At 41.8% G+C, this 27,475-nt stretch overlaps 1 protein-coding gene across 1 annotated transcript in view; it reads left to right on the top strand.

Moving 5' to 3' along the window:
* CDK6 (cyclin dependent kinase 6) overlaps positions 1-27,475 on the top strand; it is a 253,809-nt gene that overhangs the window by 51,741 nt on the left and 174,593 nt on the right. The window contains exon 2 of the mRNA XM_068973118.1: positions 15,823-15,958. Within this exon, the coding sequence (XP_068829219.1) occupies positions 15,823-15,958 (136 nt within the window). The remainder of the gene's footprint in view (positions 1-15,822; positions 15,959-27,475) is intronic.

Raw genomic sequence — 27,475 nt, 5'->3', positions numbered from 1 at the left:
ATTTCAACCAGAAGGACTCCCTTTAGCATTTCTCCTAGGATGTATCTGATGGCAACAAACTCCCTCAGCTTGTGATTATCTGGGAATGTCTTAACTGCACCTTCTTTATTTAAAAAAAAAAGATTGATTTATTTATATCGGGTTGTTACGAGGTCTTCATACAGGCTTCTAGTTACAGTGAGCAGGTGCTGCTCTTCCTTGTGGTGCCCAGGCTTGTCGGCAGGTGGGCTCCTCCTGGACCGGGGATCGAACCTGTGTCCTATTCTTATCCACTGTACCACCAGCGAAGTCATTTTTCTTTTTAAAGCACAGTTTTTCTGGATTTGGAATTCCTGGTTAACAGTTGCACTTTAAATTTGTCCTCCCACTACCTTCTGCCCTCCATGGTTTCTGATGAGAAGTTGGCTGTTGATCTTGCCGAGTTTTCCTTGCAAACGACGAGTTACTTATCTCTGGTGGTTTTCTTTGCTTTTTGACAGCTTGATTTATAATATGTCTCCATCTCCTTGCTTTGTGTTCATGTGCATTCAGATAAAGGATCATAAAAATGATGCTGAATTAAATGATTATAATTTAATATTAATAATAATGACCATGACTCTTTTATCAGTAGAACATAATCAGTACACTGTGCTTAAGAAGTCAAGAAAATGTTCAGTGCTTATCTCAAAGAACTCCATTAAAATTTTTAATTAAAAATTTAGATGCTTAAGATGAATAAAAATCAGTTATCCAAAATAATTACTTATGTGGAACACCCAGTTGGAGAAGGAAATGACAACCTACTCCAGTTTTCTTGCCTGGAAAATCCCATGGACAGAGGAACCTGGTGGCCTGCAGTCCATAGGGTCGCAAAGAGTTGGACACGATTTAGTGACTAAACAGCAACATCCAGTTGCCTAATTAATTCCCAGGGTGAGTTGTTCCTCTGATTCTCTGCAAAAGAAAAAGTATGCCTTGGAGGAAAAACAATTACAGTTTCATTTACAAATTCTTACCTATTTTAATTATTAATTGTTCTTGACTCTATGGAATATTTACCTTATTATCTGAAATAGTCCTAAAACAAAGATCAAACTCTAAAATAAATTTGAAGTAAAAACATATTAAATCATAACTTCATATTTACAAATTTTTACATTTGAACAAAACCTGATTTCAGATCCTTAAGGGTTGTAGTTGATAGAGATACCAGCTCTTTCGACTTTTCCAACTGTGTCCTGTTTTCTAATCTTCTAATATAATTTCCTGATGGTATTCTTAAAATATACATATAGAATTTTCTTAAAAAAATCATTCCTGGAGATTTTGTTGGGATAGACCTAATTTCAAAATGTAAGATGTTAGGTGTTAATTTTTAATGCCTTTTTAAAAGTCATGCTTTAGGTATTTTGGTTGCTTATACCATATTATATTAATATGGACACTAAATTCTGTCCTGAGACCCAAGTATCTTATTCCTTCGTTAGTTTTGACGTTCTGCACCCTCTTGGCCTGTGTTGCCTCGTTTGTGAAATGACTGTATAGAACCAGATAATCTCCAAAGCTCACCATACTTATAAAATTACATAATTCTGCCATGCGGGACTTTTTTCTTTTTTGGCCAGTATAATGAGCATTAGAGTAATTTTAAGATACTTTGAGTTATTGTTGTTTCTCTTTTATTGCATGGTAACTCTTACTTTTGACCTGTTAGCCAGATATCAGGAAAGTAGTTTTATTTTCCTAACTTCTTTTTTGTAGAGTTAATCCATCCATAACAGGGAAGATTGAAAATCACATACCTTTAGTGAGGCAGTAATGCATGAATATTGGGGTTATTTTTCCCTAGAACAAAATGAAGAATTTAACATATTTAAGTTTTAAAACTACCTTTTCAGAATTGATCACCAGGATTGTCTTATTAATGTAGTGGAGCAGATGGAAAGAAAAATGCAACTGATGGAAGGAAAAAACCTTGATCAAGAAAAAAAACCCTGTAATTCTTTTTTTTTAAATGATTATTTTTTTCTTGTTAAAAATTGATACTTCTCATTGTATTGATAATACAAATTCAATTATATTCTCATTGTATGTAAAAACTGATAATTATCATTGTATCGACAAACAGAAAACACAATTCTGTAATTTCACCACCTAGAGAGCTAGCCATGTTATTATCTTGATTTGTCTTTCTACTATTTTGTTTATATATGTAGAGTCATACTGTATGTATTCTTTTGAAGCCCGAGTTTTTTCTTAATAGCACCCTTCTCGATCCCTGGGTTGGGAAGATCCCCTGGAGAAGGGCATGGCAACCTACTGCAGTATTCTTGCCTGGAGAATCCCATAGAGAGAGGAGCCTGGCAGGCTACAGTCCATGGGCTCACAAAGAGTTGGACACAGCTAAGTGACTGACACCTTCCATGTTTAAAAATATGAATCTCTATCATCATTTTAAGGACCATGTGATATCTCTGTGTGTGTGTGTGTGTGTGTGTGTGTGTCCAGATTACTCTTCTTAAAAGGTTTTTTAAATCAATTTTTACTCCTATAGTCATGTGGGTCCATTTTCACAAACCCTCACAAATGCTGTGCCCTTTTATCATTTAAACATTTTTGCTACCCAGTTTGAAGGGCTTATAAATAGTGTATCACTGCTGGTATCATTTATGTTTCTTTATTACTAATTTAACATTTTCTCCTGTGTTTCTGTTCCTTTATATTTCCTTAAAAGGAACTGACTTAAATGGTGGTTTTATGGGATAATAACCCAATCATCAGTATCTGAGTGAATTAGTACAGGGATAGATTTACTCACCTAGTGAGGATGTGATTAGGAAAGATATTTGGCTTATGGTGTAGGTAAAATTTGGTTGTTGTTTTTTTTCTCCCTAAGACCCAGCAGACAGTCTTCATCACAGACGGCTGCCTAGTTTTGGCTGATTCCTCGTTTTTCCTCAAGAGAGGCCCAGAGCTGAAGAACAGGGCTTTTACAGGTCGGAAACGGAGACAGAACTGTATGCTGAGAGCTGGCCAGAGTGTTCCTGCTCTCCTTGTGACTCGGGCCAGAGCTGCTCACTTTGCTTTCAAAATGATCACTGCACTCCTCTGTTTTTGAGATCGAAATATATTTTTTCGGGCTCTGTTGGGTGAATTACAGTGTGTCATTTTCTAACTAGACAAGGGAAGGACTCAAGAGATGAGAGTCTAGGAGATGAACAGTCTTCAGCTTTAATTTTCCTGTGAATTTTCCAACACATTTTTGGTTTTTCAGCCCAGGAGGTAACATATATACTGGTATAGCCAAGCTAAGCAAGGGCCTTTGAGAGTTGTCATCACCACTGTTATCTGTCAGCAATGGGTCTCATTTACTGTAAGGAGGTCTCTGCCCTCAAAGGTGTGCTCCACATGGAGGTAGGCTTGCCCGGTGGTCAGCAGATAAGACTTGGAAACCAGGCAACCTGATTTGAGACCCTGTCTCGACCACTTACAGTGCCTGGGCCTTAGACAAGACATTAAATCTATGACTGTTTCTTGAGATAGCCTCTGTGTGCGTGCTCCATCGTGTCTGACTCTCTGTGACCCCACGGACTGTAGCCCGCCAGGCTCCTCTGTCCGTGGGATTCTCCAGGCAAGAATACTGGAGTGGGTTGCCATGCCCTCCTGCTTCCCAACTCAGCTGTCAAACCTGCATCTCTTTCTTTGGCCGGCGGATGCTTTACCACGGAGCCACCTGGGAAGCCAGAGGTAGACTGTACATGCCATCGAATTCACCCATAAACATAGGTACAGTTTGGTGGTTCTTGAGGATGTTTGCTGAGTTCTGCAGCCATCACCATGTTGTAATTTTAGAACATTTTATTACCTAAAAAGCAACAGAAGTCATTCTCCATTCCTTCCACCCCTCCTCCTCCTCCACTACCCCCAGCCCTGTGTGCTAAGTTCTGTCTTGCTTTGGTTGTGTCCAGCTCTTTGTGACCCTATGGACTGTAGCCCTCCAGGCTCCTCTGTCCATGGAATTCTCCAGGCGAGAATGCTGGCTTGGGTTGCCATGCCCTCCTCCAGGAGTTCTTCCCCATCTACGGATCCTGCTCACGTCTCTTGTATCTCCTGCATTGGCAGGTGGGTTCTTCACCACTAGCGCCACCTGGCAACCCCCAGCCCTAGGCAACCACTAATCTACTTTCTGTCTCTCCGGATCTGCCTATTCTGGAGGTTTCACATAAAAGAAATTACGAAATACTTGGCCTTTTGTGATTGGTACCCTTTAGGGAGCGTAATCTTGTTGATTCATGTCGCAGCATGTATCTGTACTTCATTCCTTTTATTACTAAATAATATTCTACTCTGTGGATGATACCATGTTATATTTATCCATTTAGCAATCAATAGACATTTGGGTTGTTTCTGTTTGGGGCTGTTAGATGCTGCAGTGAACATTTGTGTACATACGTCTGTCTCTTCAGCTATAAAGATGAGTACCGTTTCATAGAGTTGTTATGAGGAACAAAAAAAGTCAAAATAGGTAGAAGTGACTAGTGAGGAGCAAACTAACAGCAGTTTGGCTATCTTAACGGGTAAACGGGATTCTGTATACAGCTCCGTCCACATTCAAAATGAACATAGAATGATAGAATGAATTCAGGCTTCTTTCATAGTCCTCTAGCAAGCAGAGTGTGCTGTGCTGTGCTCGGTGACCGCTCAGGCGTGTCTGACTCTGCAGCCCCGTGGACTGTCACCCGCTGGGCTCCTCTGTCCATGGGTGGGTAAATGGTGTTAATTTTTATTACTTTGTTTGGCCGCGCTGGGTCTTAGTTGCTGCACTCAGGACTTCGATCGCAGTTGCAGCATGTGGGATCTCTAGTTGCAGCCAGTGGGATCTAGTTCCTTGACCAGGGATGAAACCCAGGCCCCTTGCGTTGGGAGCACAGAATCTTAGCCACTGGACCACCAGCGAAGTTCCAGTGGTGTTTATTCTATTAGTAATCAAGACGTAAGCTTCGGGAGTTGGTGATGGACAGGGAAGCCTGGTGTGCTGCAGTCCACGGGGTCGCAAAGAGTCGGACACGACTGAGCGACTGAACTGAACTGAACTGAACTGAATCAAGATGTAATGGTCCCTAATTTTCTTAGGCAGCAGGCTTCTTCTTTTTATAGAGTTGACTTTAGGCTGTTGTTGACCTCAGGAAACTCTTTTGTATTGGAGCTGGCCGAAGCAAAAGTGTGAAAGTCATTCTTATCTAGCTGCCTCTGTTTTTCTTTCTCTTGAGTCTGGGGAGATGGTGATCCACGTGGTGACTCAGAATGTTTTGCCTCTGCTACCATTCTGTTCCCTTTAAGAGATATAAAATAGGTTCCTGTGATTTCCTCATGTGTCTTAGCTTGTTTCCCTTAATGGCATATAGTTGGCACAACAGTGATGTCACTCCTTCACTCTTCTCTGTGGCTTTCATTCACATAAAATGCATTAGGTTTGAAGGATTGTGCTTGAAATATGAGTGCCTCTGGTGTTTGCTATGGGCTTCCCAGGTGGTGCTAGTGGTAAAGAACCCACCTGCCAGTGCAGGAGACGTGAGAGACTCGAGTTCGATCCTTGGTCAGGAAGATTCCCTGCAGGAGGGCATGGCAACCCAGTCCAGTATTCTTGCCTGGAGAATCCCATGGACAGAGGAGGCTGACGGGCGACAATCCACGGAGTCGCAGAGTCAGATATGACTGAAACGACTGAGCACAGAACTGCTCACAGAGTGCTTGCTAGAAGACTATGAAAGAAGTCTGAATTTTGTTATTTTATGTCCATTTCAGGAACTCATCTTGAATGTGAGCAGAGCAGTATACAGTATCCCATAAACCCACTAAGATAGCCCAAATAGCTTATTTGGGGCCCAGCTTGCAGTACACCAGTGTTGCACTACTGGATGAGAGCAGTGTGTCTCCATAGACACAAGTTCCACTTTTGCTCTAGTTTAAGTATTCACTGTAGTACAAGTCACATCTTGTAAACTTGCTCAGTTTGGGGATCCCCATTTTATTTGTGGGCTTCCCTGGTGGCTCAGAGGGTAAAGCGTCTACCTGCAGTGCGGGAGACCTGGGTTCAATCCCTGGGTCGGGAAGATTCCCTGGAGAAGGAAATGGCAACCCACTCCAGAACTCTGGCCTAGAAAATTCCAGGGACAGAGGAGCCTGGTAGGATATAGCCCATGGGGTCACGAAGAGTCGGACATGACTGAGCGACTTCACTTTCACTTTCATTTTATTTGTAAAACACTTTTTGATTAGTGTATGCAAAAATATAAACTTATAGATCCACACTGCCAGTATATGTAGATAGAAGCAGAAACTAAAGACGAACTAGAAGAAAATGAACTGTGAGGCTTTCTTATGAACACACGTTTTAAGGCCATAAAGAATAAAAATGGTTTAGTAAATAAAAAGTGTTGACTTTGCATTCCCTTAACAGATAGTGGGAGCCTTCAGTGTAACTGCATAATCACAAAGGGGCTTCCCTACATGGGGTTACTACTGATACGGCGTCCCTGTGCATCTCCACTTTTCAGCAAGAGCTAGTGGAAGGGGGGTTGCTTAACTAAGGGTTTTAGGAGTACATATCTCTGAGCATTGGACTCAGCCTTTAAATGAACTAAACGCAGTATCCTTGTATTCACTTCCTCTTACCAGCTGAGGCCTTTCTGATTCTAGGTTCCATATTCCTGTTTGCTATGAGCTTATCTCTCTTTCCTCCTTTATTTTTTCCTCCATAAAATGCCCTTGTGGTCAGACAGGAGGAATCCTCGGGAGACGCCGCATGGCTCCTCAGGAGCCATTACTTAGTCCACTCTGCTGCTGTCGATTACTCTCACCTGGCGGGCACCCTCGTGGAGGACCCTCTTAAGGCAAATAGTCTCCCAGCAAATCAGGGACCTGGGGCAGTCACCCTACTGCTATATTGTTGTTCAGTCCCTCAGTGGTGTCTGACTCTCTGTGACCCCATGGACTGCAGCACGCCAGTCTTCCCTCTCCTTCACTGTCTCCTGGAGTTTGTTCAAACTCATGTCCATTGAGTTGGTAATGCCATCCAATCATCTCATCCTCTGTCGCCCCCTTTGCCTCCTGCCTTCATTCTTCCCCAGCATCTTGAGCTTAATTCATTTTGTCTAACATATAAGATGTATTTAAGGTCAGATATTTATGTTTAAAGTCATTTAATTGTTTCAGAATGTTTATAGATGTCTTAGGACTTTTTAAAGTTGTATAAAACCCAACTCACATGGGATAAGCTCCAAAGCAACAGTACTAGCTCGTGTAAGTAATGAATCCAGGGGCAGGCTAGACACAAATGGACCTAGGTGCTTCACCGATGTCATCCAGAATCCCTTGCCTGTTATCTCCCCGCTCAGGCTTTCTTCACTGTTGGCTGCATTCCACGGTGGGGGCACTGAAGTGGTGGCAGAGACGGCCACCAGCAGCTGCAGGCTAATCACTTGCCAGTTTGGTAATCCCAGAATAAAGAGAGCTCTACTTTCCCAGAAGTTCTAGTAAAATTCCTTGGACCAGTTCTCATGGTCCTGTCCATCCCTGAATCAGTCATCATCACTGTGTCCAGGGTAGGGTACATGCCATCCTATGCAGGCGCCCCACAGCTCTGTTGCCTGAGTGTGGGCTAGAGATGATTCCTCAGCAAAAAGTAACGGTATGGTTTCCAGAAGAGATAATGGATATTGGAAATGGAGACATCACAGACGTCTCTCTGTAGTAGGATGTGGAATGAATTTACTCTGATGTTGATATTAAAGTTTCACATAGTATTTCTAGAACTAATACATAGCCATATACCACTGCTTGTAGTTTTACAAGTTCACATGTTAGTCGTCTTTCCCGCAACTGGGTATGACGCTCTTAAAAACGGTACCCGTCTAACATCTCTTGGAATCTCTAAAACCAAGTGCAATGCCTGCACATGGCAGGTACTGATAAATGTTTACAGATGCTGCTGAAATGGTGCTTTCCTTCTAGCAGTATGCTCATCATTGCTGGCAGCAAATACTTCTGGAATTACACCATTCAGTGCTGGTTGAGAATAAGCACACATAGTCTATATTTAATGAGCAAAAGGAGAATACCCTGGCCAGTATCCCGTAGTGTAGCACTAGTGGAATGTGCGAACATAAATTTCGTGCATGCAAAGCTGTAACCACAGAAGGTGCTCTGTGGACCATAGAGGAAGAGAGTAGAGATTTTTTTTTTTTAATTTCTCAATTCTGAAGACTGCCAATAGTTCAAATAAAATTTTATTTAGCACTTTTTTCGGCAGCTGTGCCAGACATCTCACAGCTCTTGAACTGTTTGATGTCCAAACGTTCAAGAGTATGGAAAAAAAAGTGACAGGAAAAAATTCCTCATAGAACTTCCTGTGACAGGTCAGAGTTTAATCACAGCAAATAATGCAGATTTCCCTTTAATTACAACCACAATAGAAAGGCAGGGAATGTGTTTACAGAACATGTTGTTTGGGAGACCTTTGTAAATTGTTAATCTTTGGAAATCCCAGACCTATTGGACATAATCCCATCCATTAGACAAGACAGCTTGCCTATGTAATAGATCCAGAATAGCAAGTTAAGTGGAGAACACGAACAGGAAGCCGTCGCTCCGAATTACAATGGGTAGGATGCAGAGTTAATTCGTGGAGATATTTTGTTGTGAGATGATTACATCACTAGGGCAGCTGGACAGCTGAGTGCGGCCCTGGACCGCATTGCTTGCTCCCTGCCCTGCAGCTGGGGTGTTGGGACAGCAGAGACAGGGAGAGGATTGCTTTACGGGATGGTTAGGGGCTGGTCTGACTTAATTGTGAAATGATAATGACCTCTCTGCCTTTTTTTGGATCGTATTTCGTGCAGCTAAATTGCATTCATAAACTCAGTAAGGGCTCAAGAACCACTTTCTATTTCTACTTTTTGAATATTCACTTGGATCACATTAAGCTAAGCCCTCATGGATAAGTTTTGAATGGTAGTTCTCATTTCCTCTAGAAGTCATCTGAGATATTTTGTTCATCTTCGACACAGTGTGATTATATTTCTCTTACAGCCCTGTAGTTATGCAATCGCTGAAATGGTATTTTTGTCAGTTTACTGAATAGCAAAGAGATTTTTTTTTTTTTTAAGTTTTAGAAAGCCTTAAGATGTTGGTCAACACAAGAAATCAGACAGTTGCGGTTGTTTCCCAGGGTTTATGTTCAAGTGTTCAGACCTGTCTGGCCCTTTTGTTTTGCAAGTGTAGGGGCTCTAGGCAGCCTGGCCACATTCCTTATTGATTTATATAAATATATTACAGATTGTTAACCTCCTGCCAAATACCAGGGAGTTCAGTTCTTGTTTAGCTCAGTTGCTTTATGTGAGTCTGATCTGTTACATTAAAGCATCTATCTTCTCTTTATTGCTCACCAAAGTGATTACTATTTGCTTTGGGCTGATTCCAGATAGAGTCATTTTAGACGGCAAAGCATCCAAAATATTATGTTCTAAAATTCCTAAGATTCGTATTTATAACTGTTGATTCAAAGTGCATTTTCTACCCATTATCACTAATGTCCTGAAGGAGGAAATGGCAACCCACTCCAGTATTCTTGCCTGGAGAACCCCATGGACAGAGGAGCCTGGCGGGCTACAGCCCAGAGGGTCACAAACAGTCTGACAAAACTAAAGTGACTGAGCACTCCAGCACTCAAGCAATTAAGTCAGACTAAATTTCATGTTTAATATAGAGTCAGTTCAGTTCAGTTGCTCAGTCGTGTCTCTTTGCGACCCCATGAATCGCAGCACGCCTGGCCTCCCTGTCCATCACCAACTCCCGGAGTCCACCCAAACCCATGTCCATCGAGTCAGTGATGCCATCCAACCATCTTATCCTCTGTCGCCCCCTTCTCCTCCTGCCCTCAATCTTTCCCAGTGTCAGGGTCTTTTCTAATGAGTCAGCTCTTCGCGTCAGGTGGCTAAAGTATTGGAGTTTCAGCTTCAACATCAGTCCCTCCAATGAACACCCAGGACTGATCTCCTTTAAGATGGACTGGTTGGATCTCCTTGCAGTCCAAGGGACTCTCAAGAGTCTTCTCCAACACCACACTTCAAAAGCATCAGTTCTGCACTCAGCTTTCTTTATAGTCCAACTCTCACATCCATACATGACCACTGGAAAAACCATAGCCTTGACTAGACGGACCTTTGTTGGCAAAGTAATGTCTCTGCTTTTGAATATGTTGTCTAGGTTGGTCATAACTTTCCTTCCAAGGAGTAAGCGTCTTTTAATTTCATGGCTGCAGTCACCATCTGCAGTGATTTTGGAGCCCCCCAAAATAAAGTCTAACACTGTTTCCACTGTTTCCCCATCTATTTCCCATGAAGTGATGGGACCAGGTGCCATGATCTTCGTTTTCTGAATGTTGAGCTTTAAGTCAACTTTTTCACTCTCCTCTTTCACTTGCATCAAGAGGCTCTAGTTCTTCACTTTCTGCCATAAGGGTGGTGTCATCTGCATATCTGAAGTTATTGATATTTCTCCTGGCAATCTTGATTCCAGCTTGTGCTTCTTCCAGCCCAGCGTTTCTTATGATGTACTCTGCATATAAGTTAAATAAGCAGGGTGAAAGCTGTGGTACATATACACAATGGAGTATTACTCAGCTATTAAAAAGAATACATTTGAATCAGTTCTAATTAGGTGGATGAAACTGGAGCCGATTATACAGAGTGAAGTAAGCCAGAAAGAAAAACACCAATATAGGAAGGCGATGGCACCCCACTCCAGTACTCTTGCCTGGAAAATCCCATGGACGGAGGAGCCTGGTAGGCTGCAGTCCATGGGGTCGCAAAGAGTCAAGCCTGAGCTACTTGACTTTCACTTTTCGCTTTCATGCATTGGAGAAGGAAATGGCATCCCACTCCAGTGTTCTTGCCTGGAGGATCCCAGGGACACGGGAGCCTGGTGGGCTGCCGTCTGTGGGGTCGCACAGAGTCGGACACGACTGAAGCAACTAAGCAGCAGCAGCAGCATAGTATACTAACGCATATATATGGCATTTAGAAAGATGGTAATGATAACCCTGTATGTGACACAGCAAAAGAGACACAGATGTATCGAATAGTCCTTTGGACTCTATGGGAGAGGTAGAAGGTGGGATGATTTGGGAGAATGGCATTGAAACATGTATAATATCATATAAGAAACAAATCGCTAGTCCAGGTTCAATGCACGATACAGGATGCTTGAGGCTGGTGCGCTCGGATGACCCAGAGGGATGGTATGGGGAGAGAGGTGGGAGGGGGGTTCAGGATTGAGAACACGTGTACACCCGTGGCAGATTCATGTTGATGTATGGCAAAACCAATACAATATTGTAAAGTAAAAAAATAATAATAATAAATAAAAGTGAAAAAAAAATAAGCAGGGGACAATATACAGCCTTGACGTACTCCTTTTCCTATTTGGAACCAGTCTGTTGTTCCATGTCCAGTTCTAACTGTTGCTTCCTGACCTGCATACAGGTTTCTCAAAAGGCAAGTCAGGTGGCCTGGTATTCCCACTTTTCACAGTTTATTGTGATCCACACAGTCAAAGCCTTTGGCACAGTCAGTAAAGCAGAAATTGATGTTTTTCTGGAACTCTCTTGCTTTTTCGATGATCCAGTGGATGTTGGCAATTTGATCTCTGGTTCCTCTGCCTTTTCTAAAACCAGCTTGAACATCTGGAAGTTCACGGTTCACGTGCTGCTGAAGCCTGGCTTGGAGAATATATATAGAGAATAGTATTTCCCAAAATGTCTTCTGTGGATTATTGAATCTGTAGGATGTTGACGGCCAGCCCTGGAGTCCAAAGCCTACAGGTTCTTTAGGACTTTTACTGCGCTTGATGCCACCTTTGAATTTCTAAGGAAACAGTAATAGGCTCCATTTCCCAAGTGAAATTAGTATATTATTATTATTAATATTATTATTATTCACAGTATCAAATGAAATTTATCTTAAAAAAATAAAAATAACTGTCTCCTTGAACCAGCATGAGCCACTTCTACTGAGCACCCTTCTTTTCACAGCCTAGAAGAATATATAACTATATACATTAAAACTTATACAATAATATTCTACTCTGTGTCTCTTTAAATATGTCTTTTAAAACTCCACTTTTAAAAATATTGCCAGTGAAAGTTAGTGCCCTTTCTCCGTGGCTGATCATTAGGGCCAATTAGCAGCGACCCCAGGGAGCTCACACTTGGATATCACAGGTGCTACAGGCAGCAAGAGTGAATCTTAAGAAATTGCAGAGTGCTGTAACTTTGAGAAAAATAACGTGGGTGGGTTAGATGTTATTCTTGCATTGTGACACACAGAGTGTTTAAAAACGGTTTCAGTGAGATGAAGCAATGTAGCATACAGCCAGGGGTGTTAGGTAACTAACAACGGTTTGGGAGCAGGTGACGCTTTGGTTTGCGGTGTTTTATGATCACTTTATTCTCTAGTTGTGTCCCTGTCAATGTTTTTTTCTTTCCTTTTGAAAATTACTAAAATGTCTGATGTACACAGACTGTAAGTGCAGTAAGAACTGAAGTTACTAGATCTTTACTGACTGGAGGCAGTGATAAGCAGTGTATTTTATTAAGGAAATGTATTATTGATGATAGAAAACATTGTGAAAGTAATGTGTAAGAAGCATAGCCGTAATGATGCAGTTCTCATGTTTGTATCTGATTTTAATACAGGCCATTTTTGCTTCATTGCTGTTTTATTTTATCACAAAAATAGAAGCAACTGATAAAAAGAAGCTTGGTGATTGTGGAACAAAAAAGTAAAGCTGTCAAAGAATATGGGTTTAATGGAAAGAAGATGATTCAAAAGAGCCTGTGAATAAATGGTAGTTACCTCGAATTACCAGATTCAGAGAAGTGTTTTCATAAACTTCCCAGGTCAGATCCATCTTTGTTCAGTGTCTGACTCTTGGCGACCCAATGTATTGCAACACGCCAGGCTTCCCTGTCCTTCACTGTCTCCCAGAGTTTGCTCAAACTGATGTCCATCGAATTGGTGATGCCATCCAACCATCTCATCTTTTGTCACCCCTTTCTCCTCCTGCCCTCCATCTTTCCCATCCTCAGGGTCTTTTCCAGGGAGTCAACTCTTCGCATCAGGTGGCCAAAGTGTTGGAGCTTCAGCTTTGGCATCTGTCCTTCCAATGAATATTCAGGGTAGATCTCCTTTAGGGTTGACTGGTTTGATTCATGAATGATAGCAATCGTGTTTTTCACAGTACAGCATGCATATAATTTATGGCACTATTTGTAATACATTTTTTAAATTAGGGGTTTTTACTCTATCAGAGTCATTTTTTCAGAATAAGTCACATTCAGTTCAGTTCAGTTCAGTCGCTCAGTCATGTCTGACTCTTTGCGACCCCATGAACCGCAGCACGCCAGGCCTCCCTGTCCATCACCAACTCCTGGAGTTCACTCAAACTCATGTCCATCGAGTTGGTGATGCCATCCAGCCATCTCATCCTCTGTCATCCCCTTCTCCTCCTGCCCCCAATCCCTCCCAGCATCAGAGTCTTTTCCATGAGTCAACTCTTCGCATGAGGTGGCCAAAGTATTGGAGTTTCAGCTTCAGCATCAGTCCTTCCAATGAACACACAGGACTGATCTCCTTTAGGATGGACTGGTTGGATCTCCTTGCAGTCCAAGAGACTCTCAAGGGTCTTCTCCAACATCGCAGTTCAAAAGCATCAATTCTTTGGCGCTTAGCTTTCTTCACAGTCCAACTCTCACATCCATACATGACCACTGGAAAAACCATAGCTTTGACTAGGCGGACCTTTGTTGGCAAAGTAACGTCTCTGCTTTTGAATATGCTGTCTAGGTTGGTCATAACTTTCCTTCCAAGGAGCAAGCGTCTTTTAATTTCATGGCTGCAGTCACCATCTGCAGTGATTTTGGAGCCCCCCAAAATAAAGTCTAACACTGTTTCCACTGTTTCCCTATTTCCCATGAAGTGACGGGACCAGATGCCATGATCTTAGTTTTCTGAATGTTGAGCTTTAAGTCATCTTTTTCACTCTCCTCTTTCATTCTCATCAAGAGGCTTTTTAGTTCCTCTTCACTTTCTGCCATAAGGGTGATGTCATGATATTCAAAGACTTTAGAAATTTAGAAGTTAATTTTATAAGTAGATGATTAAAAACTTAGAATGTTTGAAAGTAGACAAAGTAGGGAAGAAATCTGGTTGATCTTAATTGATTTTACTGGAGTTGGAGAACTCACCCTAGGCTACCCAGAATTAAAACGTAGTTTGGATCTGGCTGTGAAGTATGTGTGGTTGTTGGTGGTGTTCACTCCATCTGATTTAACTTAATTATAGTGTTCTTTTAAAGTTTACTTTAGATTTACAGAGAAGTACCAAAGATTGTGGACCCCATCAATTGCAGAAATGGTGTAGAGTAGCATGGTGAACCAGCTAGGCATTAAAAATTTAAGTGGTAATGTACAAAGTGGCTAATTGTGAGTCAGCCCTGCATTTTAGTACTTGGGTTATATGCACATTTACAGTTAGTTAATTTCTTTGAAGAAAGTGTTGTTTCATTTTAAAACTGGAAAGAACATAATAGAATAGAATTTTTATTATCCTTTTCTTAGTATTTATATTACATTCTTGTCCTGAAATTTATTTCCAGCTTGTTTATGGGTGGCGTGTTTAATTCTTTCTATGTTTGGTGAGCATCTCATGTCCTCCCCCGCACACCTCCGTCACCCGCCCCCAGATGATGTCCTTTGACTGTTGAAACTAAAGGAGGATCAGTCCTTTGGCTTGAAAATTCTTTTGATTACTGAAGGCTTTGTTTTTAAAACTTAGATTTGGAATTGGTGGTAGGATTTTATGGGATAAATTGAGTTCTCCCATCCGAACATAATTATAAAGTTTGTCAATCTGCCTTCATCATCTTAGGGCAGAGTAGTTTGCCAATGCAACGTCTGCATCCCCCTCAAAAAAAATTAAAAACTCACAATTTTTATTAGCATGATATTTGGAGTTTTAAAACAAAGAATTCATGCCCTTTCCAGGGAGATGATTGGATTGAGCAGGATGAGAACACTTTCTTAGAAATAAACCAGATTTCTCCATATTCTGTTTTAATTACTTTCATAGGCATGATTTGAAGACCTTAAGTTCCAGGAAAATCAAAGTCGCAGAGTCCAGTGTCCTCAAAGAATGCCTAGTCTCTGTCTGTTCAATAATTCTTGACCTATGAGCTAAGAACCATATTTTTTATAGAGCCTGCAGTTTTTGAAACTATCTCCACCAGTACGTTCTCCCTAAGATATTAAGTAAGGAACTCTCCAAGCAGACATTCTCGTGTTGCTTTCTACTCGCCGCTGTGAATTTTCTCACCACTTAACCAAGTGCTCCTCTCCTGAGCTTTCTTATTAAAGGGTCAGACCCAGGTGGCATTAGTGACAAAGAATCTGCCTCCCAGTGCGGGAGGCACAAGAGACACGGGTTCAGTCCCTGGGCTGGGAAGATTGCCTGGAGTAGGGGATGTCTGCCTACTCCAGTATCCTTCCCTGGATAATCCCAAGGGCAGAGGGGCCTGGCAGGTGACAGTCCATGGGGTCCCAAAGAGCAGGACACGACTGAGGGACTAAGCACTAACAGGTAACCTTACATATTATCACAAGGATCGATCCAATCTAGCCTTTCCCCCCACCTTAATTTTGTGATCAAAGGATATGTGTAAGACTTACAGATGACTTCTTTTCATATTACCACCTCCCTAATACTTCTTTCTTTTTCTTTTTAGGTTGTTTGACGTGTGTACAGTGTCACGAACAGACAGAGAAACCAAACTAACGTTAGTGTTTGAACACGTTGATCAAGACTTGACCACTTACTTGGATAAAGTGCCAGAACCTGGAGTGCCCACTGAAACCATCAAGGTACTAAGCGTCCTCTCTCTGCCTGGTCAAACAGTCACACTGTTATTTAAACAGTGGCATTCTTTCCTTATGAAAATTGCCAGAAGTAGAGCCTTTGGAACTTAATATATAGTTAAATATATCTAGTATGACTAAGTGGATGTTTAGAGAATGGGGTATATTCTAGTTCACTAATTTTAGAACTCAGTGGGAAAAAACCCTTTAGTTCTAATATATATTAAAATTATTAGGAAATACCTGCTTGTACGTTATCTGGCCCTGAGCCTACAAAGTATAGTTTAGTAAGTATGTAAACAGCTCAGCCATTTTCTGATGGTTTGTGAACTCCGCTTTTTTCCCTCGCTCATAAAACATTTATAGGAAGCCCAGAAGTGTCAGGTTCCATCCCAAACGCTTGCAATTCAAAGATGACTTAAGACTCCTTGGAGGTCAGCAAGCTAGATGCAGTATATTGACTCCAAATCTTTTCTGCCTTTAAGTCTAAAGGGAAGAGCTGCTTATAAAGCTTTATTGGTCTTACTTTGTTCTGCTTAATTGAACTTCCCAGTTATCTTTTAGATCTCTGCACATATGTGCAGGTGTTCATGGAGACCTGTTTGCTTTTGTGAATTGGGTGAAGCAGACTCTTTACCTTATCATTCATTGTGTAGAAATGGCTTCTAGAATTCAGCAACATTTTAGATAGGAGTGAATAGCTAAAAATAGTTTACAGTCTGAACAGAGTAAGAGAGATCTTTTAGTGACAGCTAGATGGGTTCCCAGTTTTGGTACATTGAATGATTTATTTATTTGGGTTTAGACCAGTCTAGAATTTATTTTCTCCCATCTGCCTTTCATAAAGAGAATGTGGTGCTCAGGAATGGTCTCATTGCTTCCTGAGCCGTGTCAAGGACAGTAAGGCCCTTTAACCGTAGGTATTCCTAATTACGGGTTTCCCAGGTGGCACAGTGATACAAGAATCTGCCTGCCATTGCTGAAGGCACCAGAGATGTGGGTCTGGGTTGGGAAGATCCCCTGGAGGAAGAAATGGCAACCCATCCCAGTATTCCTGCCTGGAGAACTCCATGGACAGAGGAGCCTGCTGGGCTACAGGCCTTGGGCTTGCAAAGACTCGGCCGTGACTGAGCAGCTAGCACACGCACAAGCCTCATTACATGTTCTTGGTCATTTTCTCTTCTATCTCTGCGTCCTCTTTCCTCCGAATTCTTTTCCAGTCTTGTGACTTCAGTTCTCTCCTTTATGAGTGTGTCCAAAATACTATGTTCAGCATGCAGGGCAGAACATAGCCCCATTCTGTGTACTCTGCTTTCTGGCCAAGTCGGACTAATCCGCATCCTCTTAGTGTGGCTCACAGCTTCCTCCCTCCGAGGCCTTCCTCTCATTGCCGTTTCTTTGCTCCCCCCACTACTAGCTGTCTGCTCGCATTTTTCAGGGCTGACCCCAGATACCGTTTGCTGACTTTTACAGCTGGATGTGATCTCATGTGTCTTTTAGCACTTGTTCTACACCTCTCTTCCTCTTTATCATACTTTGTTCATTTGTGATTATTTGTGTCCATATCTTACTTATTTGTTCATCTTTGTGTCCTGACAGTCCATACTCAGAGATTTATACACATAGGTACTCAATCAGTAAGATGCGTTGCCAGCCATTTCTTCAGATATAATTAATTGCAAATTATTGTTTTTTTAAATGACTTCCAATAGCTTAAACATAGACTGTCAACACAAGCATTGGCTTCTTCTGATCTATTTCTATGTTCAAAAATTTCAGTTCAGTTCAGTCGCTCAGTCGTGCCCGACTCTTTGCAGCCCCATGAATTGCAGCACACCAGGCCTCCCTGTCCATCACCAACTCCTGGATTTCACCCAAACTCATGTCCATCGAGTCGGTGATGCCATCCAGCCATCTCATCCTCTGTCATCCCCTTCTCCTGCCCCCAATTCCTCCCAGCATCAGAGTCTTTTCCAATGAGTCAACTCTTCGCATGAGGTGGCCAGAGTATTGGAGTTTCAGCTTTAGCATCAGTCCTTCCAAAGAACACCGGGAGAGGTCAATTTTTTAAAAACAGTGAGACAAGGTAATCATTTGTTTACACCCTGCATTTCCAGCTACATAGGTCTTTTGAACTTCATGTTAAATTCTCCTAAGATGTTAGAGGCTACTGAGTGGAATCATTTGCAAAAGTGAAAGTGAAAGTCGCTCAGTCGTGTTTGACTCTGCGACCCCGTGGACTTTAGCCCACCAGGCTCCTCTGCCCATGGGGTTTTCCAGGCAAGAATACTGGAGTGGGTTGCCATTCTCTTCTTCAGGGGATCTTCCCAACCCAGGGGTTGAACCCAGGTCTCCCGCATTGCGGACAGATTCTTTACCCTCTGAGCCACCCGGGGAACCTAAGAGCACTGGAGTGGGTAGCTGATCCAGGAATCAAACCTGGGTCTGCAGGGGTCTCCTGTATTGCAGGCAGATTCTTTACCTACCAGCTGAGCTTCTGGGGCTTCCCATTTGCAACAGTATCAGTAGTTAGAACAGCTGATAAACTAAAATGATGTGCTTAAACTAAGGCTTGATCAGGCAAGAGTAGAAAATAAAGTGGAGTGGGGGAAATTCCACTTCCCCTCAAGGGTGGGGGTAGAGAGGTAAGCTGGATTAAATGAGGTACAGGCAGAAAGGTGGTCACCGAGGCGAGGAGGAAAGAGAGAAGTGAGTAGGGGAGTGACCGAGCTAGGTTTCAGGAGCAGAGGATTGATGCTTATGAGCAGAAGCTTTTCATAAGGCAACTTGTTGAAAGTATTTCTGAGTTCTTCACCTATCCACGGAAAGGGCGTGCCACTCCATTCTGTGTTGAACAGAAGATTCTCCTGGCGGCTGTTAAATGTCTTCAGTCGTCAGGGTCAACGCCACTCTCACAGAGATGGAGGCGGGGGCAAGGACTCTGGTTATTCAAGGTTTGTGGTTAATTGTGTATTAATGTTTTCATAGTAAAACGAAACTATAGTCAGGCAGTATTTCAGGCAGTTAATTTGTATGTTAATGCCTAATTGAACATCTTTCGACAACTTAAAAGATAGCCACAAGACACTTTCGTCTTCATCCTTAATTTTTTTAAATTGAAGTAAAGTTGACTTACAGGGTTGTGTTCGTTTCTGGTTTACAGTAAAGTGATTTAGTTACACATATATATATTCATTTTCATATTTTTTCCACTATGCTTTATTATAGAATACAGTAGGACCTTGGTGTTTATTTTATATATAGTAGTTTGTATCTGCTAACTCCAGGCTCCTAATTTATCCCTACGTGCCCCATTTCCCTTTGGTAACCATTTTGTAAATAACTCCATTAGTATCTTTTTTTTTAGATTCCACCTACAAGTGGTATCGTATGATACTTGTCTTTCTCTACCTGACTTCACTTACTGTGATAATCTCTGGATCCCATCCTTGTTGCTGCAAATGGCAGTATTTATTCTTTGTTATGACTGAGTAATATTCCACTGTGTGACAGGTTGTTTCCCTGTCTTGGCTATTGTAAATAGTGCTGTGATGGACACTGGGATACATGTATCTTTTCAGATTAGAGTTTTCTCCAGATAAATGCCCATTCATCCTTAATTTAAAAAAATGTTGTTGAACTGTGCAGATCTACTTTTCTTTCTTATTAAATATAAGAATATAATGGTTTGGGGTTGTTTTTTTTTTTTTTTTTTTTTTTTTAGAATTTGAGTGTTTTGAGATTCTTTAAGGTCATTATCGAAAACATGAGTAATCATTTATAAGTGCTGTAATACCATCAAGTGGATAGTGGTTTTTTTTGGAAATGGATAGTTTTAAGTTCAATATATGATTGATATAAATTTATTTTTAATGAGTACTTATATCTTTTGTATGTAAGCTGTTGTCTTTTTAAGCATTGGTATGCAGGATAAATAGCTGCTAAGCAGAAAGTTCTGGCTAATGGAATTTTTCGAACCTGCAGCCAGAGAACAGAAATATTTTGTTGTTGTACAGCTCACTTGTGAGAAGTCTTAGGAACTATATCAAGAGAATATTGTTATTATGAGGGACCTATTGGGAACATGGACTGAACTATTTATACAGAATGCTTTCTCATAATAAGAGTTTTTCTGAGTAGACTTGTACAGACATTAATTTTACAGGGCAAGTTCTATGCTGGGCACTTTGAGGACACAAAACTGAATGAGTCATGAATCTTTGCTTAGGGGCCTTAGAATATAAGAGCACACAGCAGCCTGTGGGACACTTCTCTATGGTTATATAAGTAGTTCATTGGTGTTCTCAAGTTTTAAAAAACCCACTTATTTATAAATAGACACAGTTTGTAGCTGATTCTTGCATTATGGTACCAAAATATTTTCTAAAATATTCTTCAAAATCATAAATTTATTGTCTTGCATATATCAGAACATGCCAAGTTTCAGAATAGGTAAGTAAATAGGTTAAATATTTTAACATGAAATAGGCATAGAACAGAAAATCAAGGAGAGAGACCTCTTATTACGATGGTGTGAGCTGTGAGAATCGTCCTCCAGCGCCTGTCCCCCTCCGTGTCATCTTTGACACTGTTTCCCTGTCGGTCCTCCTTAATTTAGCATCTCCCGAGTGCACGTTCAGGACATATATTGCACTTGGTGAGCTGTATTTGGTGAAACTAGGATGCTGTGTGGTCTCTGACTAACTGTTCCAGAGGCAAAATCTTTCTGTTCAGGATTGTTGTCATCAGTCTGTCTGTTAAAAAACACAACACACTGTAAAAACTAGAAGCTGAGCTTATCTTCTCAGTATACATATATCACATAGCAATTTTAAAATGCGTTTAAATACCATTTGTTTCTAAAAGGCAAAAGACTACCCCTGAAGCCCTAAGTATTCGTGATGGTTGATAGTTGGTGAACTCATTAGAGGAAATCCGGACATTATCGTAGGGCTTCCCAGGTGGTTCAGACGGCGAAGGATCGTCCTGCAGTGCAGGAGACGCAGGTTCGATCCCTGGGTCGGGAAGATCCGCTGGAGAAGGAAATGGCAACCCACTCCAATGTTCTTGCCTGGAGAATTCCATGGACAGAGGAGCCTGGTGGGCTATCCATTGGATCAGAAAGAGTCGGGCACGACAGAGACTAACACTTTCACTTTTCCTTTGTCTTTATCATGTGGTCTGGACTGAACATTGTCGTTGAGAGACTGATGAGAATACAGTAAAATTATAGGTGGTTCTTTCCAACCTTTTAAAATGCTCTTCTCCCAAAAATGAATAATCACCTTATCGTATTCATACTTGATCTTGAAATTTTCATCGCATTCTTTAATCTCTTTTCTTGATGTCCTAAGATACAGTCATTCATGCTGACGGTGACATTGCATAAAGAGACCTCGACTGCTAAGCTGTGACGTAAACAAATACTCAGACTTTGCCTCATAGGCCGATCATTGCTGTATCTTGTTTTCCTCTTTGTAGTTCAGAATGTTTTTTGATCTACTTAACTGTGGAGGAATTCAGTGCATCTGTTTAATTTGATCATTTGAGATTCAATATTATCTTCTTAGACTTCCTTGCTTAAACTTATGAGGCAATAACTGACACCTTGTGATTGTCTTATTCTTTTCTTTGGGGGTTCATAATATGTTTCGAGTATATGTGTTTATGTAGCACCTTTCACTTGTTGGTGGTGGGGCGGGGGGTGATTTATAAGGAAAGAAAAAACAGCGGCTTCCAGATTGTTGGGTTTACTCTTTCATGCCTTTATCTGCCACGGTGTGAGAAAGGATCAGAAAGAACTGTAAACGAATTCCCTCACTTTCCTCCTTTGTCATATGTAACTGCTACCCAGAAAAAGAACTGTATGGCAGGATATATACATGCTAAGTCGCTTCAGTCATGTCCGACTGAATGAGTCCATGGACTGTAGCCTGCCAGGCTCCTAAGTCCATGGGGTTCTCCAGGCAAGCATACTGGAATGGGTTGCTGTGCCCTTCTCCAAGGTATCTTCCCAACCCAGGGATCAAACCCAGGTCTCCTGCATTGTAGGCAGATTCTTAACCACCTGGGCCACTGGGGAAGCCCATGAATACTGGAGTGGGTAGCCTATCTCTTTTCCAGGGGATTCTCCCGACGTAGGAATCGAACTGAAGTCTCCTTCATTGCAGGTGGATTCTTTACCAGCTGAGCTACCAGGAAAGCCCATATGTATGTATGTATGTATATATATATATATATATGAAGAAACTCCTGTGTAAAAATCTCACACTTTACACGCCTGCAAAATGTAATACCCTCTTTTATTAAACTGTCAGTTGGTCCTCAAACTTGCCTCTCTAGTACATTCTCTCTCCTGGTGTCTGACCCGGCTTCTCAACTATCTTTTAAGCCCTCTGAAGTCCCTGTGTCATTCTTTGGACATTCTGTACATGTAACGTGTCTTTCACAAGCAGAAATTCAAAGGCACTGAGAGCTCACAGAGAGCACCAGCTGACTCTCCGAAACAGAGCACGGTTCTTTCAGCTCAAGACCACATGGCCTCTTTGGATGACTCAGTCTTGGAATAAAAATTATATTTTGTGCATGTATCTCTGTAACAGACAAATTCTACCGGGCTCGAGAAGGCCGAAAGACCTCAAGGTTTATGAGTCTGTGCGGGTCATTTTCTCTGCGAATTAGATTTCATTTTATCTTCGATTGAATGTTTCTTGGAGATTTCTGTTGGTTGTAACATTTTCAGTAGGAGATAAAATGTACTATTAAGTTTATGTTACAAAACCCAGACTTCAGAGACTGACACACACTCTTAATAGCACCTGTTTTCTGCCTCTGGGAAAGATCTGTTTTCATGAATAATATCTGCTTGCAGTAAACAGTGGCCCTGGTGTCAGGATGGGGTGGCCAGGACTGATTCATCTTTCTCCATCTGACATAATGCGAAGTGACTGCCTGGTCCTGTTACTCTGATGAGGAAAGCCCCCCAGAGCCGCCTCTCCTCTCACCCCTAAAGGAATCAAGCCATGGCCCCTCTCGGCTCCTGGTGGTCTCCACTTTGCCTGAATTATGAGCAGGTGATTTGTCTCATCTTTGCAGGACACAGAGCAAATTAACATGAAAATATCGCTTCCCAGAAAACAAGGCAGACTTGAATGCCCTGTCGCTGGCGGTCATTAGCCATCTGCCACCGACACTCATACCCTGTTTATCACATTTGAAATTCAGAGCAGATGTTGCATAATAAAGTGATCCTAAAAACAAGACGAGAAACTCAGTGAACAAATACTCCACAATGACGATAAGGGTCCTGGAAGGACATTTGTTTCAATCTGATATCAAGGCTGGACTTTGCTGAATAGACTGTGGGTTTTTCAAACACACACAGGCATGTGCACACACATCTCTCCTGGTGTTTAAAGGAAACTGCTTTTCAGAGTCACATGAAATAATTTTTTGAAGAAAGTGCATCCATGAAGGATGCCTGAGAGGACTGTTTAATAAGATTAAACAGTGGAATGTTACAGTAACACTAGTTCTGGTGCAGAGGACCTCACCAGGCAGAGCTGGTTTTTACTCTAAGATGGGCCTCAACCTACAGCAATCTGCCTTAAGATAGTTCACGCCTGTGGTACAGTGGATTTCTCAGGGCTTTGTGACTTGCCAGCACGGTAGCCCAGATTTGCTTCTTGGCACTCAGAATCCTGTTCTCTCTACCCTCTGCCTCCCCTGCCCCGCACTGTCCCCACGCCCACTCTTTTCCCTCCTTGCCAGCACACACACAGACACACTCTCGGCTTTCCCAGGGTCTCCGGAGCTCTGCCCCAGACCTTCCTCCTCAGTCCTGGGCCTTAGGCTCTCCTCCAGCCTGAGTCCTAAGAGCCTTTCCTTTACGTTTCCCTGCCCTTCCACGTTACGGTAACGTTTTGGAGGATTGCTTATTGTAATGCTTTATCCAAACAATTTGTGCATGTTCTACATTGCGTTGGCAGGCGGGTTCTTTACCACTAGCACCACCTGGGAAGCCCCTTCTGCCCATCCTAGACCCTTAGTATGCCTTTTAAAAAGCACATCACTCATGCATTAATGATCATACTCAGAGGCATTCTGCTTTTTAAAAACCAGGTGTCTGAACTTTCATCAGGAATGTAACCTATGTCATAGTTTTTCTTTGTGGGAAGTCAGCTTGGAATGTAGACTTCTGACTCAAAAAAAAAAAATGCCTTCTCTGAACAAACCACACCCTGGCCCACACCCTTACCTGGGTAGGTGCCCACTTTACCCCCCTACACATACACACACACAGAATTTGGGGGGATTTTTAAAAACAGGAACATCAGCCATAATGCTAAGCAGAAGTTAGGCAGCCAGCCTGGGAGTTGCCTGAGGTTTAAATCGAAGTGGCTCCAGCCACTGGCCACTGTCAACTCTAATAGGAGAGATGATCAGAAGGAAGCGAGTCAGCCCTGAGTTCACCTCAGATCTAGGGGGAAACCTAGGGTGAGTGAGCTACATCTGTAGTAACTTTCAGTAACTCTCCAGGGAGAACACTTTCAGATAGTCTAGATTTTGAGGACTCTCCCAGAAACAAATCCTTAAGCAACTTCCCAGGCCCTTGTAGTGGTTGAAAGTATCAGAAAGAGGACAGAATTATGCAAATGCATAATTATCTCAAAGTATAACAGATGATACTGTTATACTATATATATATATAACCTATATACTATATATAATATATATTATTTAGATAATATGATTATCTAAACATATAACAGTATAGTAAATTATAATAGAGTTATTTAGTGGGTGGGTTTGTTTTTTTTTCCCTAACAGGAAATATGGGTTAAAAAAGAAAACCAAAAACTGGTGTCTTTCTAAAGGTACTGTAAGACTGACTCATTAAAATAAATACTGACTCACTAAAATAAACAAGTGACACTTTGATCAAGCTAATAATAGGTTAGTTGGAATCTCTTTAGAAAGTGCTTCCTCACCTTGGGCATTGAGTCTGTTTATAGAGCCCATGAAAAAGTTGCAGGCAGTGTATACCCAGTGTGTGTCCCTATGGTAACAGATGGTAGAGAGATGCTCCACATAGTAGAGGGATATTCCTCACCCAAGTTTAGAGTGTGCCTAAGCTGCCTGGTTAAAGTTTCTTTCCTGGCTCTCTTCCTCTAAATGTTGGAACAGTGGAGGCTTCTTTATCCTCAGCTCTCTTTTCTTCCCTGTCTACACTTTCTGACCAGGTGATACCATTTAGTCCTGAACCTTTAGGTATCATTATTCTTTAGCCTGACCTTTCCCTCTTGCTCTGAATACATTATAATCAACCAGCTGCCTGACATCTTGGGACCAAAACATTACCCAAGAATCCTCTCCCCAACTCAGGCCTTCCCCATCTGCCCAGTTGTTTGAGCCCCCAAACCTAAGGATCCTTCTAGGTTTCTTTCTTTCCTTCACAATCTTCATCTAATTTCTTAGCAAGTACTTTTGGTTTTATCCCCAGAAGATAACCCCAGTCTGACTGCTTGCTTCTCAGCATCTTTGTTGCTAAAGCTCTAGTCTGACCCATCAAACCAGCTTTCTAATCCAGTATGCTGTTTTCACTCCTGTCCCTATGTAGCTCATCCTTCCTGTGACAACCAGAGGCACCTGATTGAAGCAGAAACTAAAGTTATTACTCAGACTTCCCGGGTGGTCCGGCGGTTGGGAATCCACCTGCCAATACAGGGAGCATGGGTTTGATCTCTGTTCCAGGTGGATTCCACATACTGCGGGGCAGCTGAGCCCGTGCACTACAGCTGCTGAAGACCGCATGCCCTACAGCCCATGCTCTGAAATGAGAGAAACCACTGCAGTGAGAAGCATGCCCGCTGCAGCTAGAGAGTAGCCCCTCGCTCCTTGCAGCTGGAGAAAGTCCGTGTGCAGCACTGAAGGCCCAGCCCAGCAAAAAATAAATAAACAAAAATTTAGAAAAAAAATTTAAGAGGTATTACTCCTCTGCTGAAAGCCACTTTTCTCCAGTGGTTTCCTGTGACCTACAGAATAAAGTCGAAAGTCCTGCCCTGCCTACTGCCCTTGTCCTCCCCTCCGCTCCCCGCCAGACCCTGTTCTGCTTCTGTGGCTCACTGTCCTTCAACCACACCTGCCTTCTCTCTGTTCTTCCAGCATGCTTCCAGCTCAGCATGGGTACGTATTGTTCATTCTGTTTGGAATGCTACATGCCTCTCCCTCCCCAGCCCCACAGGAAGGGTGCCTATTTCTCGTCGTGGTAACACCAGCGCAGGTCACAGCCTAATGACTTCTTCTGAGATCACCTCACCTACCACTCCACCTCTACTCACAGTTGACCACGTTACACATGGTGCCCCATTTTATCTTCTTCACTACACTTGGCCGAAATGATCTCATTAATTTTTTTATGTTTGTTGTTTATCCTTCCCAACTGGAAGGTAAGAGCTTTGAAGTCTGAACCTAGTTTATTGTGCCGTCTCTAGTACTGTCTGGAATGTACAGAAGACCTTCAGTAAACTTGTTAGTAATAATATATCAATGCCTGTATTTCAATGTTAATTAGAGGGTTGATTACATCAGCACCTGCTTTCCCATTGTACAAGTGAGAAAGTTGTACTTTTTCAGGGATAGATTTGTACATATTTACTTTCCTATTATATGCATACATTTCCTGTACATGTGCATATATAATAGAATAAATTATGCATTTACCTGGCTTCCCAGGTGGCCCTAGTGGTAAAGAACTCACCTGCCAATGCAAGAGATGTAAAAGACATGAGTTTGATCCCTGGTAGGGATGATCCCCTGGAGGAGGGCATGGCAACCCACTCCAGTATTCTTGCCTGAAGAATCATCCCATGGACAGAGGAGCCTGGCAGGCTATATAGTCCTTGGATCACCAAAGAGTTGGACACAACTTAGCAACTAAACAATAAAACATATACATATATATGCATATCCATATATATATATATAATGGAAAAGTAAGCGGAGAGTATGCCGTATTGTAACATATCTACCTGGTTCTTTCTTCATGCTGGGCAGAGACTGTGGACTTATCCATATCAACTAAGGAATTGCTTGGTTGGCTTGGCTTAGATACAGTCTAAAACCAGTAACTGATGTCCACTAGAACTATAATGCATTTTCTCCTTTAGTATTAATACTGACTTAACTAAATTCCAGAAGTCGTTCTCTTTCAATGTTTGCTAAGGGTGTTTTGTACTATGGATGGGAAACTGAGTCCAGTGAAGTGATTGATGCTGTGAATCTCAGAGCCCATTCTCATTTCTCAGGGGTATATATAAATAAAAGATAATTTGCTACTGACACATTTTTAAAAATTTAAAGGTAAGTTTCCAAATGTTAACTGTTGTATGCCAAGTTCTTTGTCATTCGCACCATGAGCAGTAGCAGCTTCAAAGAGTGAAGTTCCTTTTAAAAAATCTAATTGGAAATACTCTCCTAATCGTTTGGATTTTTATCATTCTTATCCAGAAATTTCAGATACCA

This window comes from Capricornis sumatraensis, chromosome 5 (assembly GCF_032405125.1).
Source record: "Capricornis sumatraensis isolate serow.1 chromosome 5, serow.2, whole genome shotgun sequence".
Classification (NCBI taxonomy): domain Eukaryota; kingdom Metazoa; phylum Chordata; class Mammalia; order Artiodactyla; family Bovidae; genus Capricornis; species Capricornis sumatraensis.
This window is presented reverse-complemented; position numbering and strand designations above follow the sequence as displayed.